General features: G+C 45.8%; 2 protein-coding genes across 6 annotated transcripts in view; one reads left to right on the plus strand and one right to left on the minus strand.

Moving 5' to 3' along the window:
* The window catches only part of LOC129707518 (zinc finger protein 704-like), a 64,841-nt gene extending 58,190 nt beyond the window's left edge, over positions 1-6,651 (plus strand). For 2 of the 3 annotated variants that reach the window (XM_055652625.1, XM_055652624.1), the window contains exons 8-9: positions 632-747; positions 3,389-5,300. In XM_055652625.1, coding sequence (XP_055508600.1) covers positions 632-747; positions 3,389-3,500 — 228 coding nt within the window. In that variant the 3' untranslated portion in view covers positions 3,501-5,300. Of the gene's footprint in view, positions 1-631; positions 748-3,388; positions 5,301-6,411 lie in introns of those variants that run through there. The other variant, XR_008725195.1, reaches the window with a different exon arrangement.
* Positions 6,652-18,975: 12,324 nt separating this feature from the next.
* The window catches only part of LOC129707519 (zinc finger and BTB domain-containing protein 46-like), a 48,572-nt gene continuing 42,855 nt past the window's right edge, over positions 18,976-24,692 (minus strand). For all 3 annotated transcript variants that reach the window (XM_055652629.1, XM_055652628.1, XM_055652626.1), the window contains 2 exons: positions 24,116-24,291; positions 18,976-21,307 (listed from right to left, as the gene is read on the minus strand). In XM_055652629.1, coding sequence (XP_055508604.1) covers positions 20,636-21,307; positions 24,116-24,291 — 848 coding nt within the window. In that variant the 3' untranslated portion in view covers positions 18,976-20,635. The remainder of the gene's footprint in view (positions 21,308-24,115; positions 24,292-24,692) is intronic.

Raw genomic sequence — 24,692 nt, forward strand, 5'->3', positions numbered from 1 at the left:
GTGACGTCGGGACCCTTCTTCAGACATTCCTTCAGCAGTTCCTTTTTATTACATTATAGACAATAGGTGCAGGACTCGGCCATTCAGCCCTTCGAGCCAGCACCGCCATTCAATGTGATCATGGCTGATCATCCCCAATCAGTACCCCGTTCCTGCCTTCTCCCCATATCCCCTGACTCCGCTATCTTTAAGAGCCCTATCTAGCTCTCAATTGAAAGCATCCAGAGAACCTGCCCCCACCGCCCTCCGAGGCAGAGAATTCCACAGACTCACAACTCTCTGTGAGAAAAAATGTTTCCTTGTCTCCGTTTTAAATAGCTTACCCCTCTTTTTAAACTGTGTGGCCCCTGGTTCTGGACTCCCCCAACACCGGGAACATGTTTCCTGCATGTCCAAACCCTTAATAATCTTGTATGTTTCAATAAGATTTCCTCTCATCCTTCTAAACTCCACAGTATACTTAATGTTATTTTGTTTTACATGTATGTTTTTCTTAATAATATGTGTGTGCGCGTGTGTTTGTGTGCGTGCGTGTGCATGTGAGCGTGTGCGTGTATGTGTGAATAGCTCTGGATTTTGCTATGTTGCAATGCAAACCAGGAACTTCATGTGAATCTCTGATTATGTTTAGGGTCCTTTAACACAAATTCGTCCAGTAAGTATCGTTGACAAGAGGCAGACGTCTCACCCCTCCTTGAAGGTACACACCCCTCTCGTCTCGTCCCCGAAACAAGGGCCAGGAACTAGGTATGACTACATTTATGCTCCACACTTTAACCTGCTGTGATTACTATCTGTGATAATACTGTTTGCAATTTAAGTTTGAGTGTATTATCGTCCCGCCCGACAGTCCAGGCAAAAGCTTTGTTTAGCTCGCTGTCCAAACAGACCAGATATAATCCCACACATGAATATAATCGCCAGACTCAAGGACAATCGGTGAAACAAAGGGGAAGATACAGAGTGCAGGATTTAGTTCTCAGCAGCGCAGCGCAACAATGCCAATGTCCATAATGAGCGGCACGGTGGCGCAGCGCCAGAGACCCCGGTTCGGTCCCGACTACAGAGTTTGTACGTTCTCCCCGTGACCGCGTGGGTTTTCTCCGAGATCTTCGGTTTCCTCCAACACTCCAAACGCGTACAAGTTTGTAGTTTATAATTGGCTTGGTGTAAAAATGTTAAAAATTGTCCCTCATGCGTATAGGGTAGTGTTAATGTGCGGGGATCGCTGGTCGGGGCGGACTGGGTGGGCCGAAGGGACTGTTTACGCGCTGTATCTCTAAACTAAATAGGATAATCAGACAGGTTACACAAAAAAGCTGGAGAAACTCAGCGGGTGCAGCAGCATCTATGGAGCGAAGGAAATAGGCAACGTTTCAGGCCGAAACCCTTCTTCAGAGGATAATCAGACAATTCCCTTGCTTGTGGAAGCACCGTTCAGAAGCTTGTTGCGAGGAGACGCAGCTGTTCGTGAGATGTATTGTGTCGATAATCATGTGTTTCACAGCTTCACACACCACGACCTTCACCATTTTCAAATAGTGCAGGAATTTACAATGACTTTTGCCTTTTGTTCCCCAACGTGACACCAATTGTACAAACCAAAGCACACTGTTCACCCACAACATGTATGTGCATGTCATTTTCATAGAAGCCGTCTGCACTTTAACTTCAGAGATTTTCCATCAAGTTTTCAGCTGCAATAATGCAGTCACTCTGATTGAGGGAAAACTACCACAGTGGCCTTTTGGCCATATCCAGTCATGGAAAAGGCTCCTAGAAACATAGAAACATAGAAAATAGGTGCAGGAGTAGGCCATTGGGCCCTTCAATATGATCATGGCTGATCATCCAACTCAGTATCCTGTACCTGCCTTCTCTCCATACTCCCTGATGCCTTTAACCACAAAGGCCACATCTAACTCCCTCTTAAATATAGCCAATGAACTGTGGCCTCAACTACCTTCTGTGGCAGAGAATTCCACAGATTCACCACTCTCTGTGTAAAAAATGATTTTCTCATCTCGGTCCTAAAGGACTTCCCCCTTATCCTTAAACTGTGACCCCTTGTTCTGGACTTCCCCAACATCGGGAACAATCTTCCTGCATCTAGCCTGCCCAACCCCTGAAGGATTTTGTAAGTTTCTATAAGATCCCCCTGGAGTTAACGTCAAGAATATCCAGAGTCGGAGCCCCTAAGTCAGTTTGTCGTTGTCTACAACCTCGCTCTGGCAGCTCCTGCGACGGAGCTGGTGCCAAACTGTAACGGCCCTGCTGTTCCTTTGGATCGATCAGCGACGTGGAGAGGGGGGACGTGCTGCATGGGCAACAGCCTGTCCTCCATATGACATCTATCGCCCAGGCTTGCATCCGACCGCACATCACCTGCAAACCTGCACCTGCTTGAAAAATAGAGAATCTGTACACATTATTTAATTATTAATTCATATGATGATTCTCACTGACGAGTATGACATTGGAATTAAAACGTAATCATTCCAAAATGAAGAACTGCAGTTGCTAGTTTACAAACAATGTTGGACTAACTCAGCAGGTCAGGCAGCATCTCTGGAGGGCATGGTCTGTAGAAGGGTCCCGACCTGAAACGTCACCTATTCATGTTCTCCAGTGATGCTGCCTGACCCGCTGAGTTACTATCGGGAGAAGGGTTTGGACACGCTAGAGGCAGGAAACAAGTTCCCGATGTTGGGGGAGTCCAGAACCAGGGGCCACACAGTTTAAGAATAAGGAGTAAGCAATTTAGAACGGAGACGAGGAAACACTTTTTCTCACAGAGAGTTGTGGGTTTGTGGAATTCTCTGCCTCAGAGGGCGGTGGAGGCCGGTTCTCTGGATGCTTTCAAGAGAGAGCTAGATAGGGCTCTTAAAGACAGCGGAGTCAGGGGATATGGGGAGAAGGCAGGAACGGGGTACTGATTGTTGATGATCAGCAATGATCACATTGAATGGCGGTGCTGGCTCGAAGGGCCGAATGGCCTCCTCCTGCACCTATTGTCTATGTTGCAATTATTTCATTTAGTTTAGAGGTACGGCACAGAAACAGGCCCTTCGGCCCATTGCATCCATGCCAAGCTTTTAAAACACACTAAAAATATCGCCCCCTGGTGGTATTAACACCATCCTACACACCCTTGGGACAATTAAACATTTATACCCAGCCAATGAACCTGCAAACTTTGGAGTGTGGGAGGAAACCGAAGATCTCTGTGAACATGGGGGGGAGGGGGGGGTGGGGTGGGGGGAGAGAACGTGCAAACTCCGTCCAGACAGCTCCACTGCTGGCCTGTGGTGGGGGGTTTTTTGCAATGTGTTGACCTCTCCTTGTCAAAGGCTGCAATGTTCACCACGTTGCGCTCATCTCCTTGCAGGAAGCCGAGAGGTGAAGGAAAGAAATGCCGGAAAGTTTATGGGATGGAGAACCGGGATATGTGGTGCACTGCCTGTCGCTGGAAGAAGGCCTGTCAGCGATTTGTTGACTGAATGAATGAATGAGCGGACGGCACTTTCTGTATTTTGTACACTCTAATAAGGCCCTACTGCTCGCAGTTTCCTGAACAATCAATTCTAGTGAGCGAGGGGCAAGACAATGATAAAAGCAAGGAACGCCTAAAGCACGATTGGGTTTGGGTAATGCACTTGTAATTACATCAGATACTATCAAAAATATTCACTTGTTTTCAAAAATAAGCTAAAGACTCTTTTTTCTTTGAAATTGCTGTGTTTTCTGCGGCATTTGAACCAGCTGACATTTTAGTTTTTCCAATAACAAATCCTTTTTTGCCAAGTTGATAAAAGTCCAAAAACATCGGTTTACTTTTTGACTGCCATGTTTGCACGCAAGCGACTAGGTTCAGTTTTGCCCCCTTCGTGTACAAGGGCAAACTCCAACCTTGAGGTAGGAGTCAGTTCCTCCTGCCGCTGCAGAGCCGCATGCAATTTGCATTGTTTCAGGAAACGCACGCAGAACTTTTCAAGATTTTTTTTTCCCCCCCGTCGTAGAGCTTTTCGCTTTTTACTGCATTATAAAAAAAAATTGTAAATTTTATAGTTTTGATTTTTTGATGATATACAAAGGAAAAAAAAAATCTAAATTTTAAATTGTTTTTACTGTGGAAACACATTACTGTCATAAATTGTGTTTTTTTTTTTTAATTTTTGCTCTAAAGGTTTTGGTTGGTAAATTGGAAGCTAGAATAGGTTCAGACCTGGCTGGAAGCTCTAGGGCGTGCACTTGGCCTCCTGCACAGTGAAGAATTGTAGAAACACACAAGTTGCCAAAGTTGCACCCTGCTAGGGCATGTGAGGTATAAATGATGTCTTTTCACTGTACAATAAGATTTGTAGCATAGCCTTAGTTTTAAGTTTTCGAGAAGAGAGAAAAATCAATCTGATGAAAGTGGGGTTGCCTTGACGATCCATTTTCATGAATGTACGATGACCGTCTTTTCACAGTCTTTTAGTTCTAGTTGCCATTTACACCTTTCTTTTTAAGCTATTCCGCAATTGGTATCTGCTCACCACCGCAGTTTTCTTTGCGTTTTCTTCATGTGGTTTTCCATAACGGTGACCAATAGAGAACTCTGCACCTTCTTTGTAGTACCAGGATATTAAGCTAAGTCCAGTCCAATTTACCACCAGTTCCATCTCATCTCCAGGCAAAACACTTCATCGCAAGCGAAAACCAACCCGGCAGCTTCCAACATCTAACGGATTGATCACACGAAAGGGTTTAAGATTGCGTTGGATCCAGCTGGTCATTGGCCAGCAAGTGACGCAAAGAAGTTTCTCAACACATTTGAACTAATCGGTAGTTTGTTGACGTGTAGGAGCAGAATTAGGCCATTCGGCCCATCAAGTCTACTCCGCCATTCAATCACGGCTGATCTATCTTTCCCTCCCAACCCCATTCTCCTGCCTTCTCCCCATAACCCCCGACACCCGCACTAATCAAGAATCTATCTATCCCTAAAAAATATCCACTGACTTGGCCTCCACAGCCTCCTGTGGCATTTAATTCCGTTTGCCAAACAAATAAATGTGATGAATTGTTTTTACAAAGATTTGCTTTGTAATCTCAAATCTTTTAAAGCAGTAAAAATCTGAAATGAGGGTATGTTTAGCTGATATACTGTCCCTTCTGTAATATCCAGCCCGTATGAACCATCAAGTTTAATCAGTGTTCCTGAAGATGTTGGGTTTTATAACATCATACCAAAGTTAAACCCCAGTCCCACGGTACGAGTTCATTCCAAGAGCTCTCCCGATGTTTGCCCTGATTCGAACTCGGAGATTTACGTTAATGGCCACTCGTCGGTTACTCGGGGCTCTCGTGGACATTTTTCATCACGTTGAAAAATCTTCACGAGTCTTCCCGTGCTTACCTGCCGTTAGCGAGTCTTCCCGAGTACCTGCCGTTAGCGTTACGAGCCGCTAAGAGACGTCCCCGAGCTCCGACGTACCCGCTACGATCATTCTCCGTCCTTACCACGAGGTTGATTTTTTTTTTAAACTCGGGAGAGCTCTTGGAATGAACTCGCACCGTGGGACAGGGCTATCAGTCTCTCCACAGTTTATGATATGCTGTATTCTCAGGATTTTAATGCTTATAACTGTAAAATGGATCAGCAGAGACTCTAATATTTTTTAATTATATGCTAGATTTATTTTTTTTTCGACAAGAAAAAAAAAGGGCTTACCTGTAAAATAGACGTTGAATAAACAGCTCTTTGGCCACAACTGGCGAAATAAGCAAATGAATGTAAACTGCTCATTTTTTTTTGGCAGCGTTCATATATATAGATAGATACAAATCAGTTTGGTCTTTGCGTTTTTGGAAATTAAAAATGGTCAATTTTCCAAATGTCATCAGGCAAAGAGAAACTGAACCTGTCTCCTAAATAAAGCAAGTTTTATTGCCAGTGGACAAGGATGCTGTAGAAACTCAGCGGGCGAGGCAGCATCTTTGGAGCCAAGGAAATGGGCAACTTTACCTATTTCCTTCGCTGCCTGTCGGGTTTCGGCCCGAAACGTTGCCCATTTCCTTCGCTCCATAGATGCTGCCTCACCCGCTGAGTTTCTCCAGCATTCTTGTCTACCTTCGATTTTCCAGCATCTGCAGTTCCTTCTTAGACAACAAATAAAAAGTTTTATTGCCAAATGTCTTGGTGCTGCATAATTGTGGCAGTAACCATTCCAAGAGAGGATTTTTAAGTCTACTTTGAAGACAGGGTGTGTCTTACCAGCAATTACACCAGCTTTGGTTCCCAAAATTAAATCGTCGAACAGGTTGAAGAAATCAAAATCCTTTATCGGGGGAAAATGCACTTTTTGTATGAAAAAGTTATGGATGATAATGTGTATAATGTGCTGTTTTTTTTATTATTGATGTCAGAGAGGCGTGGCCTTCGCTTTCCACACTGTGTTTTCGATGGAGATATAAAATTCTCGTGGATTTACTAAGGAACATGATTACTAAGTGAACCAGATTGGAAAGGACCTCTTAATTCTGTATATACACCTGTGCCTTGTATTACATGAACAGCAATTGCCTACTGCTGAGGTTTATGTGCCAATGTAATTCTGGGTTTCATATTTTTTTACAAAAATGCAAGAAATAAAGATCCTCAGAACCACTTTTGTCTCAGTAGTGATGTATTTTAGACAATAGGTGCAGGAGTAGGCCATTCGGCCCTTCGAGCCAGCACTGCCATTCATTGTGATCATAGCTGATCATCCCCAATCAGTACGCCGTTCCTGCCTTCTCCCCATATCCCCTGTCTCCGCTATCTTTAAGAGCCCTATCTAGCTCTCTTGAAAGTATCCAGAGAACCGGCCTCCACCGCCCTCTGAAGCAGAGAATTCCACAGACTCACAACTCTCCGTGAAAAAAAGTGTTTCCTCATCTCCGTTCTAAATGGCTTACCCCTCATGCCCCTGTCCCACTTAGGAAACCTGAACGGAAACCTCTGGAGACTTTGCGCCCCACCCAAGGTTTCCGTGCGGTTCCCGGAGGTTGCAGGTAGTGGAAGCAGGTAGGGAGACTGACAACATCGGGAACATGTTTCCTGCCTTTAGCGTGACCAAATCCTTACTAATCTTATATGTTTCAATAAGATCCCCTCACATCCTTCTAAACTCCAGAGTGTACAAGCCCAGCTGCTCCATTCTCTCAGCATATGACAGTCCCGCCATCCCGAGAGTTAACCTTGTAAACCTACGCTGCACTCCATCAGTAGCAAGAATGTTAGCAGCACAAGTTGCCATTATGTAAAGCTCGTTGCCATCTTGACAGCGAGGGTTAGGTTTAGGTTTATTTTTGTCACGTGTACAGTGAAAAACTTTGTTTTGCAACCAATACAATCACTCATAATCACGTTAAAGGAGTAGAATTCGGCCATTCGGTCCACCAAGTCTGTTCCGCCATTCAATCATGGCTGATCTCTGCCTTCTCCCCATTACCCTTGACACCCATTCTAATCAAGATTTTGTCTATCTCTGCCTTAAAAATATCCACTGACATGAGTTCCACAGATTAACTACTGTCCTCTTCACCTCCTTTCTAATAGAGCACACTTTAATTCTGAGGCTGTGACCTCTGGTCCTAGACTCTCAATAGACAATAGGTGCAGGAGTCAGCCATTCGGCCCTTCGAGCCAGCACCGCCATTCAATGTGATCACGGCTGATCATCCCCAATCAGTACCCCGTTCCTGCCTTCTCCCCATATCCCCTGACTCCGCTATCAGTGGAAACATCCTCTCCACATCCACTCTATCTATGCCTTTCATTATTGTGTAAGTTTCAATGAGGTCCCCCCTCAACCTTCTAAACTCCAGCGAGTGGAGGCCCAGTGCTGTCAAACTCTCATATCAGATAATCAAGGAATTGAATAGTTAATACTTCACATAAATACACTAAAGCCAAACTCCAGTCCAATAGGTGGAGGAAAGAGAAAGATACAGAGTGCAGAATATAGTTCTCAGCATTGTATCTACACCTCGTGCTGTCACTCCAAGGCCAGCAGCATAATCAAGGACGAGTTGCACCCCGGCCACTCCCTCTTCTCCCCTCTCCCACCAGGCAAAAGGTACAGAAGTGTGAAAACGCACACCTCCAGATTCAGGGACAGTGTCTTCCCAGCTGTTATCAAGCAACTGAAACATCCTACCACAACCCGAGAGCAGTGCTGAACTACCATCAACCTCTTTGATGACCCTTGGACTATTCCGGACGACAGATGGCACAATGGGCTAAGTGTTCGGCTGGCGACCGGAAGGTAGCCGGTTCGAATCCCGCTTGGAGTGCATACTGTCGTTGTGTCCTTGGGCAAGACACTTCACCCACCTTTGCCTGTGTGTGAATGTGTGTGAGTGACTGGTGGTGGTCGGAGGGGCCGTAGGCGCAGATTAGCAGCCACGCTTCCGTCAGTCTGCCCCAGGGCAGCTGTGGCTACAGAAGTAGCTCACCACCACCGAGTGTGACTGAGGAGTGAATGAATAATGCGATGTAAAGCACCTTGAGTATCTAGAAAGGCGCTATATAAATCCCATCCATTATCCTTGCACTAAACGTTATTCCCTTATCCTGTATCAATATACTCTAAAATGGATCGATTGTAATCATGTTTTGTCTTTCTGCTGACTGGATGGCACGCAACAAAATATTTTCACTGTACCTCGGTACACGTGACAATAAACTAAACTGAACTGAGATGGCACTGCCATCGACCAAGTCCAATGTCCACACTGGGGTAGAAGTGAATCGGACAGCACCCCAATTTATGGAAGGACCATTCTAAGTACAGCGGGGGGAGTAGCTATTCCTGAGCCTGCTGGTGTGCATTTTCAATTGTAGACAAAAGTGCTGGAGAAACTCAGCGGGTGCAGCAGCATCTATGGAGCGAAGGAAATAGGCAACGTTTCGGGACGAACCCCTTCTTCAGACCCTTCTGCATTTTCAATTATTAATTTACAAATGTTATTCTTCACAGCACTGACTTTATTCCTGATCTGACTCCTGGTTTTAAAGCAATGTTATAAAGGGCCTGTCCCACTTACGTGATTTTTTCAGCGACTTGCCGGTGCCCGTCAGTCGCAGCAGGTCGCCGAAAATTTCCAACTTGTTGAATATCCAGCGGCGACCAGAAAAATGTACGACTCTTTGGGCGACTACTCACGACCATACAGGCGTCACCCCCGCGCATGTCGACACGTGAAGCCTGTAAGGCCGTGAGTAGTCGCCCAAAGAGTCGTACCGTTTTCTGGTCACCGCTGGATTTTCAACGTGTTGCAAATTTCCGGCGACCTGCTACAACTATGACGGGTGCCGGCAGTCGCTGAAAAAAAACACGCAAGTGGGACAGGCTCTTTTAGTTTCCCCAGTTAGATGCCGTTTTGTATTACCTAGCCTTAATGATTCATGGGAATTAAACTCCAGTTATGCCAGCATAAACAATTCATCAACTCACCCGATATTTAAGGGGGAACTGCAGGTGCTGGAAAAATCGAAGGTAGACAAAAATGCTGGAGAAACTCAGCGGGTGCAGCAGCATCTATGGAGCGAAGGAATATGTGACGTTTCCAGAACCAGGGGCCACAGTCTTAGAATAAACGGGAGGCCATTTAAGACTGAGGTGAGAAAAAATAAATAAACGCTTTTACCCAGAGAGTTGTGAATTTATGGAATTCCCTGCCACAGAGGGCAGTGGAGGCTAAGTCACTGGATGGATTTAAGAGAGAGTTAGATAGAGCTCTAGGGGCTAGTGGAGTCAAGGGATATGGGGAGAAGGCAGGCACGAATTACTGATTGGGGACGATCAGCCATGATCACAATGAATGGCGGTACTGGCTCGAAGGGCCGAACGGCCTCCTCCTGCACCTATTTTCTATGTTCAGGTGGAGACCCGAAACGTCACCTATTCCTTCGCTCCATAGATGCTGCCTCACCCGCTAAGTTTACCCAGCATTTGTTGTCTACCATCAACTCACCTGAAAAAGGCGCAGAGTGCTGGAGTAATTCAGAGGGTCAGGCAGCATCCCTGAAGAATATGGGATAGGTGACATTTCTGCTTGGGACCTTTCTCCAGTCTGTAGAAGGGGCCCGTTTGAAAAACGCCTTCACATTCCTGTTCTCCACATTCACTGCCGCAGCCAGGTAGTTATTTCAGCACTTGTAAACCAGCATCTGCAGTTCCTTGTTTAAGAGGGAACTGCAGATGCTGGAGAATCGAAGGTTACACAAAAAAGCTGGAGAAACTCAGCGGGTGCAGCAGCATCTATGGAGCGAAGGAAATAGGCAACGTTTCGGGCCGAAACCCAAAGGGTTTCGACCCGAAACGTTACCTATTTCCTTTGGGTTTCGGCCCGAAACGTTGCCTATTTCCTTCGCTCCATAGATGCTGCTGCACCCGCTGAGTTTCTCCAGCTTTTTTGTGTAACCTCTGCAGTTCCTTGTTTGTATGTGAACTCGCCTCTATTTGCTACACTTTACCTTCTGCAGCTATATGTGCATTTATCCACACAGATCTCTTCTCTGGTCAGGGCTCGCATCGAAGCCAGCCAGTATAAATGTGGTATTGTCCACTGGAATGTTCACCGCGATTACTAATCCCAGAGCTGCAGTAAAAACATAAATACGACTGCTAACCTCAAACATATCTGCCAAAGCAGGCCATGAACACACTACTGATCAGAGATTATATTAATGTCATTTGAGCTCCACTCTCGAGAAATATTTTACAAGAGCCCTTAACATTCAAAGTTTAGTTCCAAGATTTTATTTTCCTAATTCTATCCAAATGTTCAGGATGTCGGTTAAGCAGTGAAACAGAACGGCAAGGAACTGCAGAAATCTTGATCAAAACAGGGCCAGTGTTGCACAAACTCAGCAGGTCAGGCAGCATCTGGGGAGGGAATGAACAGACGCCGTTTCGGGCTGGGATGTCCAAATGGAATGTGTTGTCCCCTTCCATTGTCTGCCCATTCCCTCCACAGATGCTGCCTGACCAGTCGAGATCCTCCAACATTTTGCGCTGTGCAATGGCTAAAGAATTAATTAGCTCTTCACACTTTAGAATCGATTGAAAGACACAGCAAGGGAGCAGGCCCTTCGGTCCGCTGTGTCCATGCTGACCCCACTAGTTTCATGTTATCCCACTTTCTCATCCACTCCCTGCACACTGGGGGCAACTTTACAGAGGGCCGATTAGTCTACAAACCTGTACATCTTTGGGAGGTGGAAGAAAACCCACGCGGTCACAGGGAGAACGTGCAAACTCCACACGGACAGCACCCGTAGTCAAGGACAGAACCCGGATCAATGGTGCTGTGAGGCAGCAACTCCACCAGCTGAGGCACCGGTAAATATAATCGTCTCATTAATCACGGGCACCCAAACTGATGGAAATACACAGCCCCTTTGATTCATAAATTCTGCTCCAGATTTAAAAATAGATTAACATTTATTGAGGCAACAGAAGCATTCATAAGTTACAAAATTCTTAAGGGGTTGGACAGGCTAGATGCAGGAAGATTGTTCCCGATGTTGGGGAAGTCCAGAACACGGGGTCACAGTTTAAGGATAAGGGGGAAATCTTTTAGGACCGAGATGAGAAAAACATTTTTTTTCACACAGAGAGTGGTGAATCTTTGGAATTCTCTGCCACAGAAGGTAGTTGAGGCCAGTTCATTGGCTATATTTAAGAGGGAATTAGATGTGGCCCTTGTGGCTAAAGGCATCAGGGGGTATGGAGAGAAGGCAGGTACAGGATACTGAGTTGGATGATCAGCCATGATCATATTGAATGGCGGTGCAGGCTATAAGGGCCGAATGGCCTACTCCTGCACCTATTTTCTATGTATCATAAACTGACTAAAGCCTCTGTTAAATTATAGACACACAAAGTGCTGGAGTAACTCAGTGACGGTAGACAACAATGCTGTGTCCACCTTCAGTGCAAACCAGAATCTGCAGTTCCTTCCTACACAGTAGGACAGAACAGGTGTAAGGGTTTAAGGAGGAACTACAGGTCGGAGGTAAGACAAAAATGCTGGAGAAACTCAGCCGGTGAGGCAGCATCTATGGAGCGAAGGAATAGGTGACGTTTTCAGGTCGAGATCTTTCTTCAGACTGATGTGGTGGTCGGGGAGGGGGTTGCGGGAAGAAGAAAGGAAGAGGCGGAGACAGTGGGCTGTGGGAGAGCTGGGATGGGGAGGGGAAAGAGGGAGAAAGCAGGGACTACCTGAAATTGGAGAAGTCAATGTCGTAAACTAAGTAACTCAGGGGGTCAGGCAGCATCTCTGGAGAGAAGGAATGGGTGCAGCATCTGCCTGAGCCGCCAGCATCCTGCAGTTCCTTCCAACACACCTCAGTCAAATATACCCCACTGCATCTTGCACGGTGAAGGAACAATGATGCTTCGAGCCAATGTTTTGCAAATTGAAAGATTTTCCATGTGGACACAGAATGGAGTTGGTCAGCTCCTTCCTGTGGACTGTTGCAGTATTACACCCACAAAACAGATGTTAGAGTCGTCAAGTCAAGAGAGTTGATTGTCATGTGTCCTAGACAGGACAATGGTATTAGAAACATAGACAATAGGTGCAGGAGTAGGCCATTCGGCCCTTCGAGCCTGCACCGCCATTCAATATGATCATGGCTGATCAACCAACTCAGTATCCTGTTCCTGCCTTCTCTCCATACCCTCTGATCCCTTTAGCTACAAGGGCCACATCTAACTCCCTCTTAAATATAGCCAATGAACTGGCCTCAACTACCCTCTGTGGCAGAGATTTCCAGAGATTCACCACTCTCTGTGTGAAAATCCTTGCTGCAGCACAACAGGATATTGAAGGCATACAGAACAGATCATATACCATATGATGTCCATATACCATAGAATATACACACACACACACACACATTCATTCACGAACACATTCATAAGATTATTAAGGGTTTGGACACGCTAGAGGCAGGAAACATGTTCCCCATGTTGGGGGAGTCCAGAACCAGGGCCCACACAGTTTAAGAATAAGGGGTAAACCATTTAGAACGGAGACGAGGAGACACTTTTTCTCACAGTGGTGAGTCTGTGGAATTCTCTGCCTCGGAGGGCAGTGGAAGCAGGTTCTCTGGATGCTTTCAAGAGAGAGCTAGATAGGGCTCTTAAAAATAGCGGAGTCAGGGGATATGGGGAGAAGGCAGGAACGGGGTACTGATTGGGGATGATCAGCCATGATCACATTGAATGGCGGTGTTGGCTCGAAGGTATACATAAATACATACATTCTATGGTATATGGTCAAGTCGTCAAGTTTATTGATTTGACTTGACTTTTTTAGTTTAGTTTAAAGATACAGCGCAGAAACAGGCCCTTCGGCCCACCGAGACCGTGCCGACCAGCGATCCCCGCACACTAACACTATCCTACACACACAAGGGACAATTTTTACATTTACACCAAGCCAATTAACCTACAAACCTGCACGTCTTTGGAGTGTGGGAGGAAACCGAAGATCTCGGAGAAATCCCCACACAGGTCACAGGGAGAACGTAAATACTCCGTACAGACAGCACCCGTAGTCAGGATCGAACCCAGGGCTCTATTGCTGCGCCACCGTACCGCTCATCCAAGTTGTTCATGCACGTGTAGGAAGGAGCTGCAGATGCCGGTTTACTCCAAAGTTACGATACAAAACGCTGGAGTAACAGCGGGTCAGGCAGCATCTCTAGAGAAAAGGAATAGGTGACATTTCAGGTCAAGGCCTTTCTTCTTACTGTCTGAAGAAGGGTCTCGACCCGAGGTCACCTATCCATGTTCTCCAGAGATGCTGCCTGCATCTTACTGCCTCACAATTCTGGCTGTCACATTGCCAATGATATTCATAATCAACACCCATTCGATCAGCAGAATAATTGTGCCACTTATATATACTTCTATAACGTTTAACTGTTCTAACTATTGCGGCCACTCACCTTGATCATCGCCCACTTCACATTAAATGCAGTCCAGGTTCCTAAACTGATGGGAGTCTTTATAATTCTGATAAGCATGTTCTCACTGTTAAAAGACACAAAGTGCTGGAGTAACTTTGGGTCTGGCAGCATGGGCAAGTTGGGCCGAAGGGCCTGTTTCCCGATAATCGTATAAGATTGTTAAGGGCTTGGACACACTAGAGGCAGGAAACAGGTTCCTGATGTTGGGGGAGTCCAGAACCAGGGGCCACACAGTTTAAGAATAAGGAGTAAGCCATTTAGAACGGAGACGAGGAAACACTTTTTCTCACAGAGAGTGGTGAGTCTGTGGAATTCTCTGCCTCAGAGGGCAGTGGAGGTAGGTTCTCTGGATGCTTTCAAGAGAGAGCTAGATAGGGCTCTTAAAAATAGCGGAGTCAGGGGATATGGGGAGAAGGCAGGAACGGGGTACTGATTGGGGATGATCAGCCATGATCACATTGAATGGCTGTGCTGGCTCGAAGGGCCAAATGGCCTACTCCTGCACCTATTGTCTATCACTCAGCCCAATGCACTTCATCTTAGTAGAGCTGCCTTCCAAGTTGGCATAAGGTGGAGAGAAGGGAGGGAGGGAAGAGACTGAGCAGAAATGATTGATATTGTGGGGAGTTGTGGAGTGCATATGATGTCCCCAACTAGTGCAACTTGCTCAGACTTGTTTGCCACCATTCCCTCGGTGAACCCCCGTGCCACACACAGCCTGGAGCTTTGCAGCTGATGATCTTCATCTGGTTAATAACAATAGACAATAGGTGCAGGAGTAGGCCATTCGGCCCTTCGAGCCAGCACCACCATTCAATGTGATCATCCACAATCAGTACCCCGTTCCAGCCTTCTCCAACCTCATCTATTGCATCCACTGCTCTAGGTGTCAACTGCTCTGCATCGGTGAGACCAAGCGTAGGTTTGGCGATCGCTTCGCCCAACACCTCTGCACAGTTCCCAATATCCAACCTGATCTCCCGGTGGCTCAACACCCCCTCCCATTCTGAATCCGACCTTTCTGTCCTGGGCCTCCTCCATGGCCAGAGTGAGTCCCACTGCATATGGGAGGAGCAGCACCTCATATTTTGCTTGGGTAGTTTACACCCCAGCGGTATGAACATTGACTTCTCCAATTTCAGGTAGCCCTTGCTTTCTCCCTCCTTCCCCTCCCCTTCCCAGCTCTCCCACAGCCCACTGCCTCCGCCTCTTCCTTTCTGCTTCTCGCCCCCCCACCCCCCCCCAATATCAGTCTGAAGGGTCTCGACCCGAAACGTTGCCTATTTCCTTCGTTCCAGAGATGCTGCCTCACCTGCTGAGTTTCTCCAGCACTTTTGTCTACCTTCGATTTTTCCAGCATCTGCAGTTCTTCCGTAAAGACTTCATCTGGCAGCTCGCTCCATTGTGCTCAACATGCCGTTAATGTTACAAACAAATTATTTCTACATATCATTAAGATACGGTATCTTGATCAAGAATAACAGTTCACAGATTAAAGATATTCCTCCAGTTTTCTTAAGTGGTTTGTCATTTTGCCAGAACATTTAATTTCTAGAATACGAGTCCTTCAAGTGCTGATGATCAGATAAATGAAGCTCAATTAGCAATGTACTAATATTGGGTAATTGGTTTAACTGGAGATTCAAGAATTGGATTGAAAGATACAGCACCAAACAAGTTCTCTGGCCCATTGAGTCAATGCCAATTAATCGTTCTCTGGTCACTCCAGTTCTTTGTCAACCCACTTTCACATCCATTCTTGACACACTCAATTAACCAGCGGGCAATGAAACTGGAGAAACATGGATAGGTGATGTTTCAGGTCAGGCCCCTTCCACTCATCACCTATCCCTGTTCGCCAAAGATGCTGCCTGACCTGCAGAGCACTTTGTGACATTTTTCGTAAACCAGCATCTGCAGTTCCATGCTTCTAACCCACACCCCTTGGGGATGTGGGAGGAATACAAGAGCACCCAGAGGAAATCCACACGGCTGCAGGGAGTGCGTGCAAACTCCACACCGACAGCACCTGAGGTCAGGATCAAACCTGGGGCTGTGAGGCAGCCACTCTGTATCAGTTGGGCCACCACTAAACAGGAAACACTTTGTCGGTTTTAGTTTAGAGATATGGGCCCTTCGATCCACCTAGTCGACACTGACCAGCGATCCCTGCACATTAACACCATCCTACATACACTGGGGATAATTTACAATTATACCAAGACAATTAACCTAACTGGAGTGTGAGAGAAAACCGAAGATCTCAGAGCAAACCCACGCGGTCACAGCAGTAGAGTTTCTGCCTTGCAGCGAATGCCTGTGACCCGGGTTCGATCTCAACGACGAGTACTGTATGTACGGAGTTTGCACGTTCTCCCCGTGACCTGCGTGGGTTTTCGCCGAGATCTTCAGTTTCCTCCCACACTCCAAAGACGTACTTACAGGTTTGGAGGCTAATTGGCTTGGTAAAATGTAAAAATTGTCCCTATAGGATCGTATTAATGGCAGTGTGAACTGTGAAGAGGATGTTAGGAGGTTGCAGGGTGACCTGGACAAGTTGAGTGAGTGGGCAGATGCGTGGCAAATGCAGTATCATATAGATAAATGTGAGGTTATCCACTTTGGCGGCAAAAACAAGGGGGCAGATTATTGTCTCAATGGGGTTAGGTTAGGTAAGGGGGAGGTGCAGCGAGACCTGGGCGTCCTTGTACACCGGTCACTGAAAGTTGGCGTGCAGGTTCAGCAGGCAGTGAAGAAAGCTAATGGAATGTTGGCCTTCATACAAGAACAAGAGGATTTCAATATAGGAGTAAAGAGGTTCTTCTGCAGTTGTATAGGGCTCTGGTGAGACCACATCTGGAATATTGTGTACAGTTTTGGTCTCCTAATTTGAGGGAGGACATCCTTGTGATTGAGGCAGTGCAGCGTAGGTTCACAAGATTGATCCCTGGGATGGCGGGACTGTCATATGAGGAAGATTGAAAAGACTAGGCTTGTATTCACTGGAGATTAGAAGGATGAGGGGAGGTTCTAATAGAAACATATAACGTTATAAAAAGGACTGGACAAGCTAGATGCAGGAAAAATGTTCCCAATGTTGGGTGGGTCCAGAACCAGGGCCCCACAGTCTTAGAATAAAGGGGAGGCCATTTAAGACTGAGGTGAGAAAAAAAAACAAAAAAAAAAAAAAAAACCTTTTCACCCAGAGAGTTGTGAATTTGTGGAATTCCCTGCCAGAGGGCAGTAGAGGCCAAATCACTGGATAGATTTAAGAGAGATAGAGCTCTAGGGGCTAGTGGAGTCAAGGGATATGGGGAGATGGCAGGCACGGGTTATTGATTGGGGACGATCAGCCATGATCACAATGAATGGCGGTGCTGGCTCGAAGGGCTGAATGGCCTCCTGCACCTATTTTTCGATGGTTTTTTCTATGACATTGCCCTATAGATAAGTACCTTCCGGTATTTTCAAATAGATAAAACAAATGCCTCTGTTTGCATCATTGGTGGCTCATGCTAGTATAGTGTTCCTCAGAGAAAAAGGTCACCCAGCAAGTGAGCAGAACAGCACAAGACTTGCACATTATAAGCCAGAACAATAAAATATTTTACTTTCTTTTAATATTGAACGGATGATCATTCATAATTTGGATACGCTGTTCATTGAAGACGTACAAAAAACATTTAAATATAAGACAGGACACAAAATGCTGGAGTAACTCAGCGAGTCAGGTAGCATCCCTGGAAAAAAGGAGTAGGTGACGTTTCGGGTTAGAACCCTTCTCCAGACTGCAGCGTCACCTGTTCCTTTCCTCCAGAGATGCTGCATGATTGCACCATTTTGTGTCTATTTTCAGTATAAACCAGCATCAGCAGCTCCATCCTACACATTTAAAAAAAAGGATGCCAGTAAACCAGGGGCCACAGTCTCCAGAACCAGGGGCCACAGTCTCCAGAACCAGGGGCCACAGTCTCCAGAACCAGGGGCCACAGTGTCCAGAACCAGGGGCCACAGTGTCCAGAACCAGGGGCCACAGTGTCCAGAACCAGGGGCCAGTCCAGAACCAGGGGCCACAGTCTCCAGAACCAGGGGCCACAGTCTCTAGAACCAGGGGCCACAGTCTCCAGAACCAAGGGCCTCAGTCTCCAGAACCAAGGGCCACAGTCTCCAGAACCAGGGGCCACAGTCTCCAGAACCAGGGGCCACAGTCTCCAGAACCAGGGGCCACAGTCTCCAGAACCAGGGGCCACAGTGTCCAGAACCAGGGGCCACAGTGTCTAGAACCAGGGGCCACAGTGTCCAGAACCAGGGGCCACAGTGTCCAGAACCAGGGGCCAGTCTCCAGAACCAGGGGCCACAGTCTCCAGAACCAGGGGCCACAGTGTCCAGAACCAGAGGCCAAAGTCTCCAGAACCAGGGGCCAGACTCCAGAACCAGGGGCCACAGTCTCCAGAACCAGGGGCCAGACTCCAGAACCAGGGGCCACGGTCTCCAGAACCAGGGGCCACAGTCTCCAGAACAAAGGGGAGGCCATTTAAGACTGAGGCGAGAAAAAACTTTTTCACCCAGAGAGTTGTGAATTTGTGGAATTCCCAGCCACAGAGGGCAGTGGAGGCCAAATCACTGGATGGATTTAAGAGAGAGTTAGATAGAGCTCTCGGGGATAGTGGAATCAATGGATATGGGGAGAAGGCAGGCATAGGTTATTGATTGTGGACGATCAGCCATGATCACAATGAATGGCGGTGCTGGCTCGAAGGGCCGAATGGCCTCCTCCTGCACCTGTTTTCTATGTTTCTATGATAGACACAAAATGCTGGAGCAATTCAGTGGGACAGGCAGCATCCCTGGGGAGAAGGAATGGGTGACATTTTGCGTTGAGACCCAAGGAACTGGGAATGAGATACCTGTACTGTGTTCAAAAATTACATACAAGCTTCAAAACAAGCACAGCACCTGTCTGCTTTGGCAGCAATTCCGAGTTTATTTAAGATTGAATCGGGTGAGTATATCCAAGCTATCCCCAGCACATGAACTTTAGGCAGACCTTTGGTGTGCCTAAGATACAGAAAGCATAATCACCTAAAAAAAAATGTCATTGCTACATTTACAAAGATCAGTACAATGCACAGTCATCTTTTCCCACTACTCATAACTAACTCTGAATATTAAACACATCTTGAATACAAACACAGGTTTATAATTACAAAGTCAGTATCATATAGAATATTATTCCAAGCAGAAGATTTCAACAGCTTTAAGCTCTCTCTTAAATCCAGCTGTAAGCATGTTGAAAACATAGACAGCATACTCACACGGCACTCTTCAAAAATTTCATCAGGCAAAAACTCTTAATGTAAAAGGCAGATATTTGAAATACAACAATATAGATTTCTAAAAAGTAACCATAGTTATGGCTTAATTTAGTAAGGGTTTGCACATATTACCACTAATAAGCCAAAACATGATAAGATTTGATTTTCTGAAATATACTGAACATTTCCAGTTTTTTTTTTGCATTTTCTAAATGATAAAGAAAAATCATCTGTAACATATCCAAAGTAAATTCTATTAAAACATATAATTTTGGTATATATTCAGTATTTAGTGTATATTATAACTTAAAAAAGCAATGTGCTACCTTTTTAACCAATGCAACAAATAATTTAACTCCTTACTTCCTTGTCTACAGAGTAGAAATCTGGCACAGCTTTGAACTTCATGAAGCACGTGTGTGTGTGTGTGTGTGTGTGTGTGGTTTTTTTTTTTTTTCCGTGTGACATCCAAAATTAATCTTCACGAGTAGCCCAAAGAATATAGACACTGAAAATGTTAAAAGAACACAATGCGACACACATGACTCACACCCACCATAGCGAAGAACCCCCATTTTGAACACTTCTTGAAAATGCACTAACTCAAAACTAAATCTATGGCAGAATTTAGGTGCACAAACAGAGCTGATAGAAAGGAAGGAATGCCTCAACTCTTTCCAGAGTGGAGAATCTTCTTAAATGGGAATGTACACATGATTTTCATCTCTTTTTTTTTCCCCGCACATAATTTACCAAGGTTATCTAATCTACTAACACACATAATGATGGGGGCTTTCACATCTGGATGCATCTTTGAGCTGAAAGAGGGAATGATAACTTGATCGTGTCGCGGGAAGCAAACAGTCGGAGAAAACATTTGCTACTCAGTTGACAGTTTCATCATCTCTCAACAGTTACCAAGGATGTGCTTTGGATCCTGCATTTACCTGGGAATTCTGGATTAGCAGTTTAAGGACAACAAATAAAACTAAATAAAATGATTCAAAAATCCCCCACCCCCCCCCCCCCCCCCCCCCAAAAAAAAAAAAAAAAAATGAAATTTAAGAAAGGTGTATCGAACCACAATGCCCCAAATTTTAACAACGTCTAATCCTAAATTTCACAATTGGACAATAAACGTGAAAAATCACCGTGGTGTTCATATCTTTGAGTAATATTCTTTGTAAATATAACGTTCTTGTAAAACTGCCCAACTACAATTTACCGTGTAGATTAGTGAAACAGCTAGCTCTCTAAGGGACTACAGTGCATTGAAGCACTCTAGAATGTAAAAATAACCCGCAGGCTACATCTCCTGGGAAATCCACCCAAAGTCCTTGTCATCTGCTACGGGAATTTCCTGATTCTCTTGGTCTTGTTGGGAGTCGATCACCTCCTTGGCCTCGAGGATTATATCAGCCTGGGGAATTACATTATCCTTCCATTTCATCTCCTCCTCGCCATCTGCCATTTCTTCGTCAATCTCCCTCTCCCTGTCTCCGTGATCATCCGGGTAAGGACCCTCGCCGTGATCTTCTGGATAGGGACCTTCGTGGTCATCTGGATAGACTTCTTCAGCATGACCATCTGGGTAAGGGCCATCTCTGTGGTCATCCGTGTAAGGGCCATCGCCAGGATCATCCGTGTAGGGCCCGTCTCCGTGCTCATCCGTGTACGGGCCATCTCCGTGATCATCCGTGTAAGGGCCCTCGCCAGGGTCATCCGTGTAGGGCCCGTCTCCGTGATCATCCGCGTAGGGGCCCTCGCCGTGATCATCCGGGTAGTGGCTTTCTGCGGAGAACATCCCGTCTGGAGACTCATCGGTGCCGTCCTGGTCGAGCTGAGACATCAGGCTTCCCCCCGCACAGTCCACACATATCCCATGGCGTCTGGAACCATGCATAATGCCCACGCTGGCTGCCGACATGAACACTCGGTTGCACACCTTGCAGATGTACTTTTTGTCTTTACTGTGCACCTAAATAAAAGAGAATAAATGCTTAGTGTTGGGTTCTTTTTAAATTAAAGACCTCGTTTGTGAAAGATCCACGACAACACACATAGTCAAAGATTAATCTTTATTCCATAGGTAATCCAGAACATTTAAACTTCCAGCCATTTACACCCAGCCCGGCGTGGCTTCTGAGAGCTGGCTGACCTTGTTAGTGTAGTACCGTGATACCATGTAATGGGTGGCATGCATACATATGCAGTGGAGATTATAAATGGCATGCATTAATAAGGGTTCATCTACAGACCTCTACCTTAAAATCCCAGATAGAAAATTGAAAACAGGTAAGTGATGTTGGTAATCATTCAAAAAGATGTCAGACGTGAAGAATACTACAGGTGGTGCAGCAGTGGAGTTGCTGCCTTACAGCGCCAAAGACCTGGGTCCCATCCCAACCAAGGGTGCTGTCTGAACAGAATTTGTAAAACTCTAGTGGGAGGGAGGAACGGAAGGGAATCCACATTAGTCAGGAAGTGGTGTTAGGTAAACTGTTGGGACTGAAGGCAAAGAAATCCCCAGGGCCTGATGGTCTGCACCCCCAAGTACTCAGGGAGGTGGCCGTAGAAATCGTGGATTTATTGGTGATCATTTTCCAATGTTCTCTCGACTCTAGATCAGTTCCTGTGGACTGGAGGGAAGCCAATGTAACCCCAATTTTTAAGAAAGGAGGGGGAGAGAAAACGGGGAATTATGGACCAGTTAGCCTTACATCGGCAGTGGGGAAGGTGCTCGAGTCGATTATTAAAAACGTTATAGCAGCGAATTTGGAAAACAATGACAGGATCGGTCCAAAGTCAGCATGGACTGATGAAGGGGAAATCATGCCTGATTAAGCTTCTGGAATTTTTTGAGGATGTAACAAGTAGAATGGATAAGGGAGAGCCAGTGGATGTGGTGTAACTTGACTTTCAAAAAGCCTTTGACAAGGTTCCACGCAAGAGATTAGTGTGCAAAATTAGAGCACATGGTATTGCGGGTAGGGTATTGACATGGATAGTGAACTGGTTGGCAGACAGGAAGCAAAGAGTAGGAATTAACGGGTCCTTTTCAGAATGGCAGGTGGTGATTAGTGGCGTGCCGCAAGGCTCGGTACTGGGACCCCAGTTATTTACAATATATATTAACGGTTTGGACGAGGGAATTAAATGTGACATCTCCAAGTTTGTGGATGACACAAAGCTGAGTGGCAGTCTGAGCTGCAATGTGGATGCTATGAGGCTGCAGAGTGACTTGGATAGGTTGGGTGAGATGACAGATATAGTATAACGTGGATAAATGTGAGGTTATCCACTTTGGTGGCAAGAACAGGAAGGCAGATTATTATCTGAATGGTATCAGATTAGGAAAAGGGGAGGTGCAACGAGACCAGGGTGTGCTTGTATATTAATCACTGAAAGTAAGCATGCAGGTACAGCAGGCAGTGAAGAAAGCTAATGGCATTGGCCTTCATTGCGATAGGATTTGAGTTTAGGAGCAAGGAGGTCCTACTGCAGTTGTGCAGGGCCCTGGTGAGACTGCCCAGGAGTATTGTGTGCAATTTTGGTCTCCTAATTTGAGGAAATACATTCTTGCTATTGAGGGAGTGCAGCGTAGGTTCACCAGGTTAATTCCCGAGATGGCAGGACTGACATACGTTGAAAGAATGGATCGACTGGGCTTGTAGTCACTGGAATTTAGAATCTTATAGAAACAAATACAATTATTAAAGGATTGGACGGGCGAGATGCAGGAAAAATGTTCCCCATGTTGGGAGAGTCCAGAACCAGGGGTCACAGTTTAAGAACAGATCTAAACTGGCCACATCTGGAGTGTTGTGCATGCGCCTTTTGGTTAACAGCAGCCTAGATGATTTACTGTAGGTGTACATATGAAATAAGGAACTCAATGCTACAAACATTTTGTTTTGGCGATTGTAATTCACCCAATGAATAGCTCCATTTTTCACACCAGCCTTTACCTGGTTTTTATATAACCATTTTTTATTCACACAAGGCCTGAACTGAATAACCAAATGGTTTATCAGTATTTCAGAAGGTATAACCATTGAAAAAAAAGGCAATGATTCCAATGTCAGCCATGAAACAGAAGGGGGAAAGATTTTAAAAGCCACAGGGAAGAGTATCAGTTCTGTGCTTTTGGTGGGAAGGTGCTGATGGTGCTCCTCAGACCAGGGTGAGGCAGTAACCTACACTATTTTTGGAGACAAAAATGAAGGAAAAGCAGGTGAGGCAATGATGGAGCGAAGGAAATAGGCAACCCTTTTTCAGACCCTTTTTCAGGATGGGTGAGTGATGGGGGGAGGGGGGGGGGGGGTGCGGAAGAAGAAGAAAGGAAGAAGAGGATCCAGTGGTTTGTGGGAGAGCTGAGCAGGGGAGGGAGAAAGTAGGGACTACCTGAAATTAGAGAAGTCAATGTTCATACCGCTAGGGTGTAAACTGCCCAAGTGAAATATGAGGTGCTGCTCCACCAAATTACGGTGGTCCTCACTCTGGCCAAGGAGGAGACCCAGGACAGAAAGGTCGGATTCGGAACTTGAAATGCTGAGCCACCGGGAGATCGTGTTGGTTGTTTGGGAAGAAACCGGGACACTCGGGGAAAATCCACGCAGTCGCGGGGAGAACATACAAACTCCGTACAGACAGCACCCAAGGTCAGTAATCGAGCCCGGGCCTCTGACGCAGTTCCTTGCAACCTCCCTGCGGTAATGGGAGCAGTAATCATGCCGTAATGTTCATGGGCGAATGCTGAAATAACAGTCGTGTACACGTTACTTACCAAGGTGTGCCTCTTCATGTGTTCCCGTCTGGTGAACTTCTTGCCACAGATTTCACACGGATATGGTCGTTCCCCCGTGTGAGAGCGCATGTGCCTTTTCAAGATGCACTGGTGCATCGCGGAGAAGCTGCAGTACGGGCACTTGAACTTCTTTCTTATCACAGTAAATTCGTTAACTGCAAAATGTGAAAACAATTGAATTAATACTGATCCAGAATAGACATATAATTTTAGATACACAATTTTCAGCTTCCAGTTATATTTTCGTTTGCACATTTTACACATTTGTCATCAACATAGCAAAGCTTGTCGCACGTATTATTACGATTATTCAACTTAAGATAGTCGGTTCATTTCAGAGAGAACTTCCTCTACCAAGTTTCACTATATTGCAGTCCTGAGTTGTGGAAATGGACATGCACGTTGAAACCCACAGATGCTCCTGATTTGTACAACAACAACAACAGAAGAACATGCTATGGAGTTTTCTTTTAAGACAATCATTGCGTTCCCGAGAAACTTCACGCTATGAAAACCTCTTGTTGTAAAAACCAATGGGTCAATGGGGAAAGAAGAA

Source organism: Leucoraja erinacea, chromosome 21 (genome assembly GCF_028641065.1).
Source record: "Leucoraja erinacea ecotype New England chromosome 21, Leri_hhj_1, whole genome shotgun sequence".
Taxonomy (NCBI): domain Eukaryota; kingdom Metazoa; phylum Chordata; class Chondrichthyes; order Rajiformes; family Rajidae; genus Leucoraja; species Leucoraja erinaceus.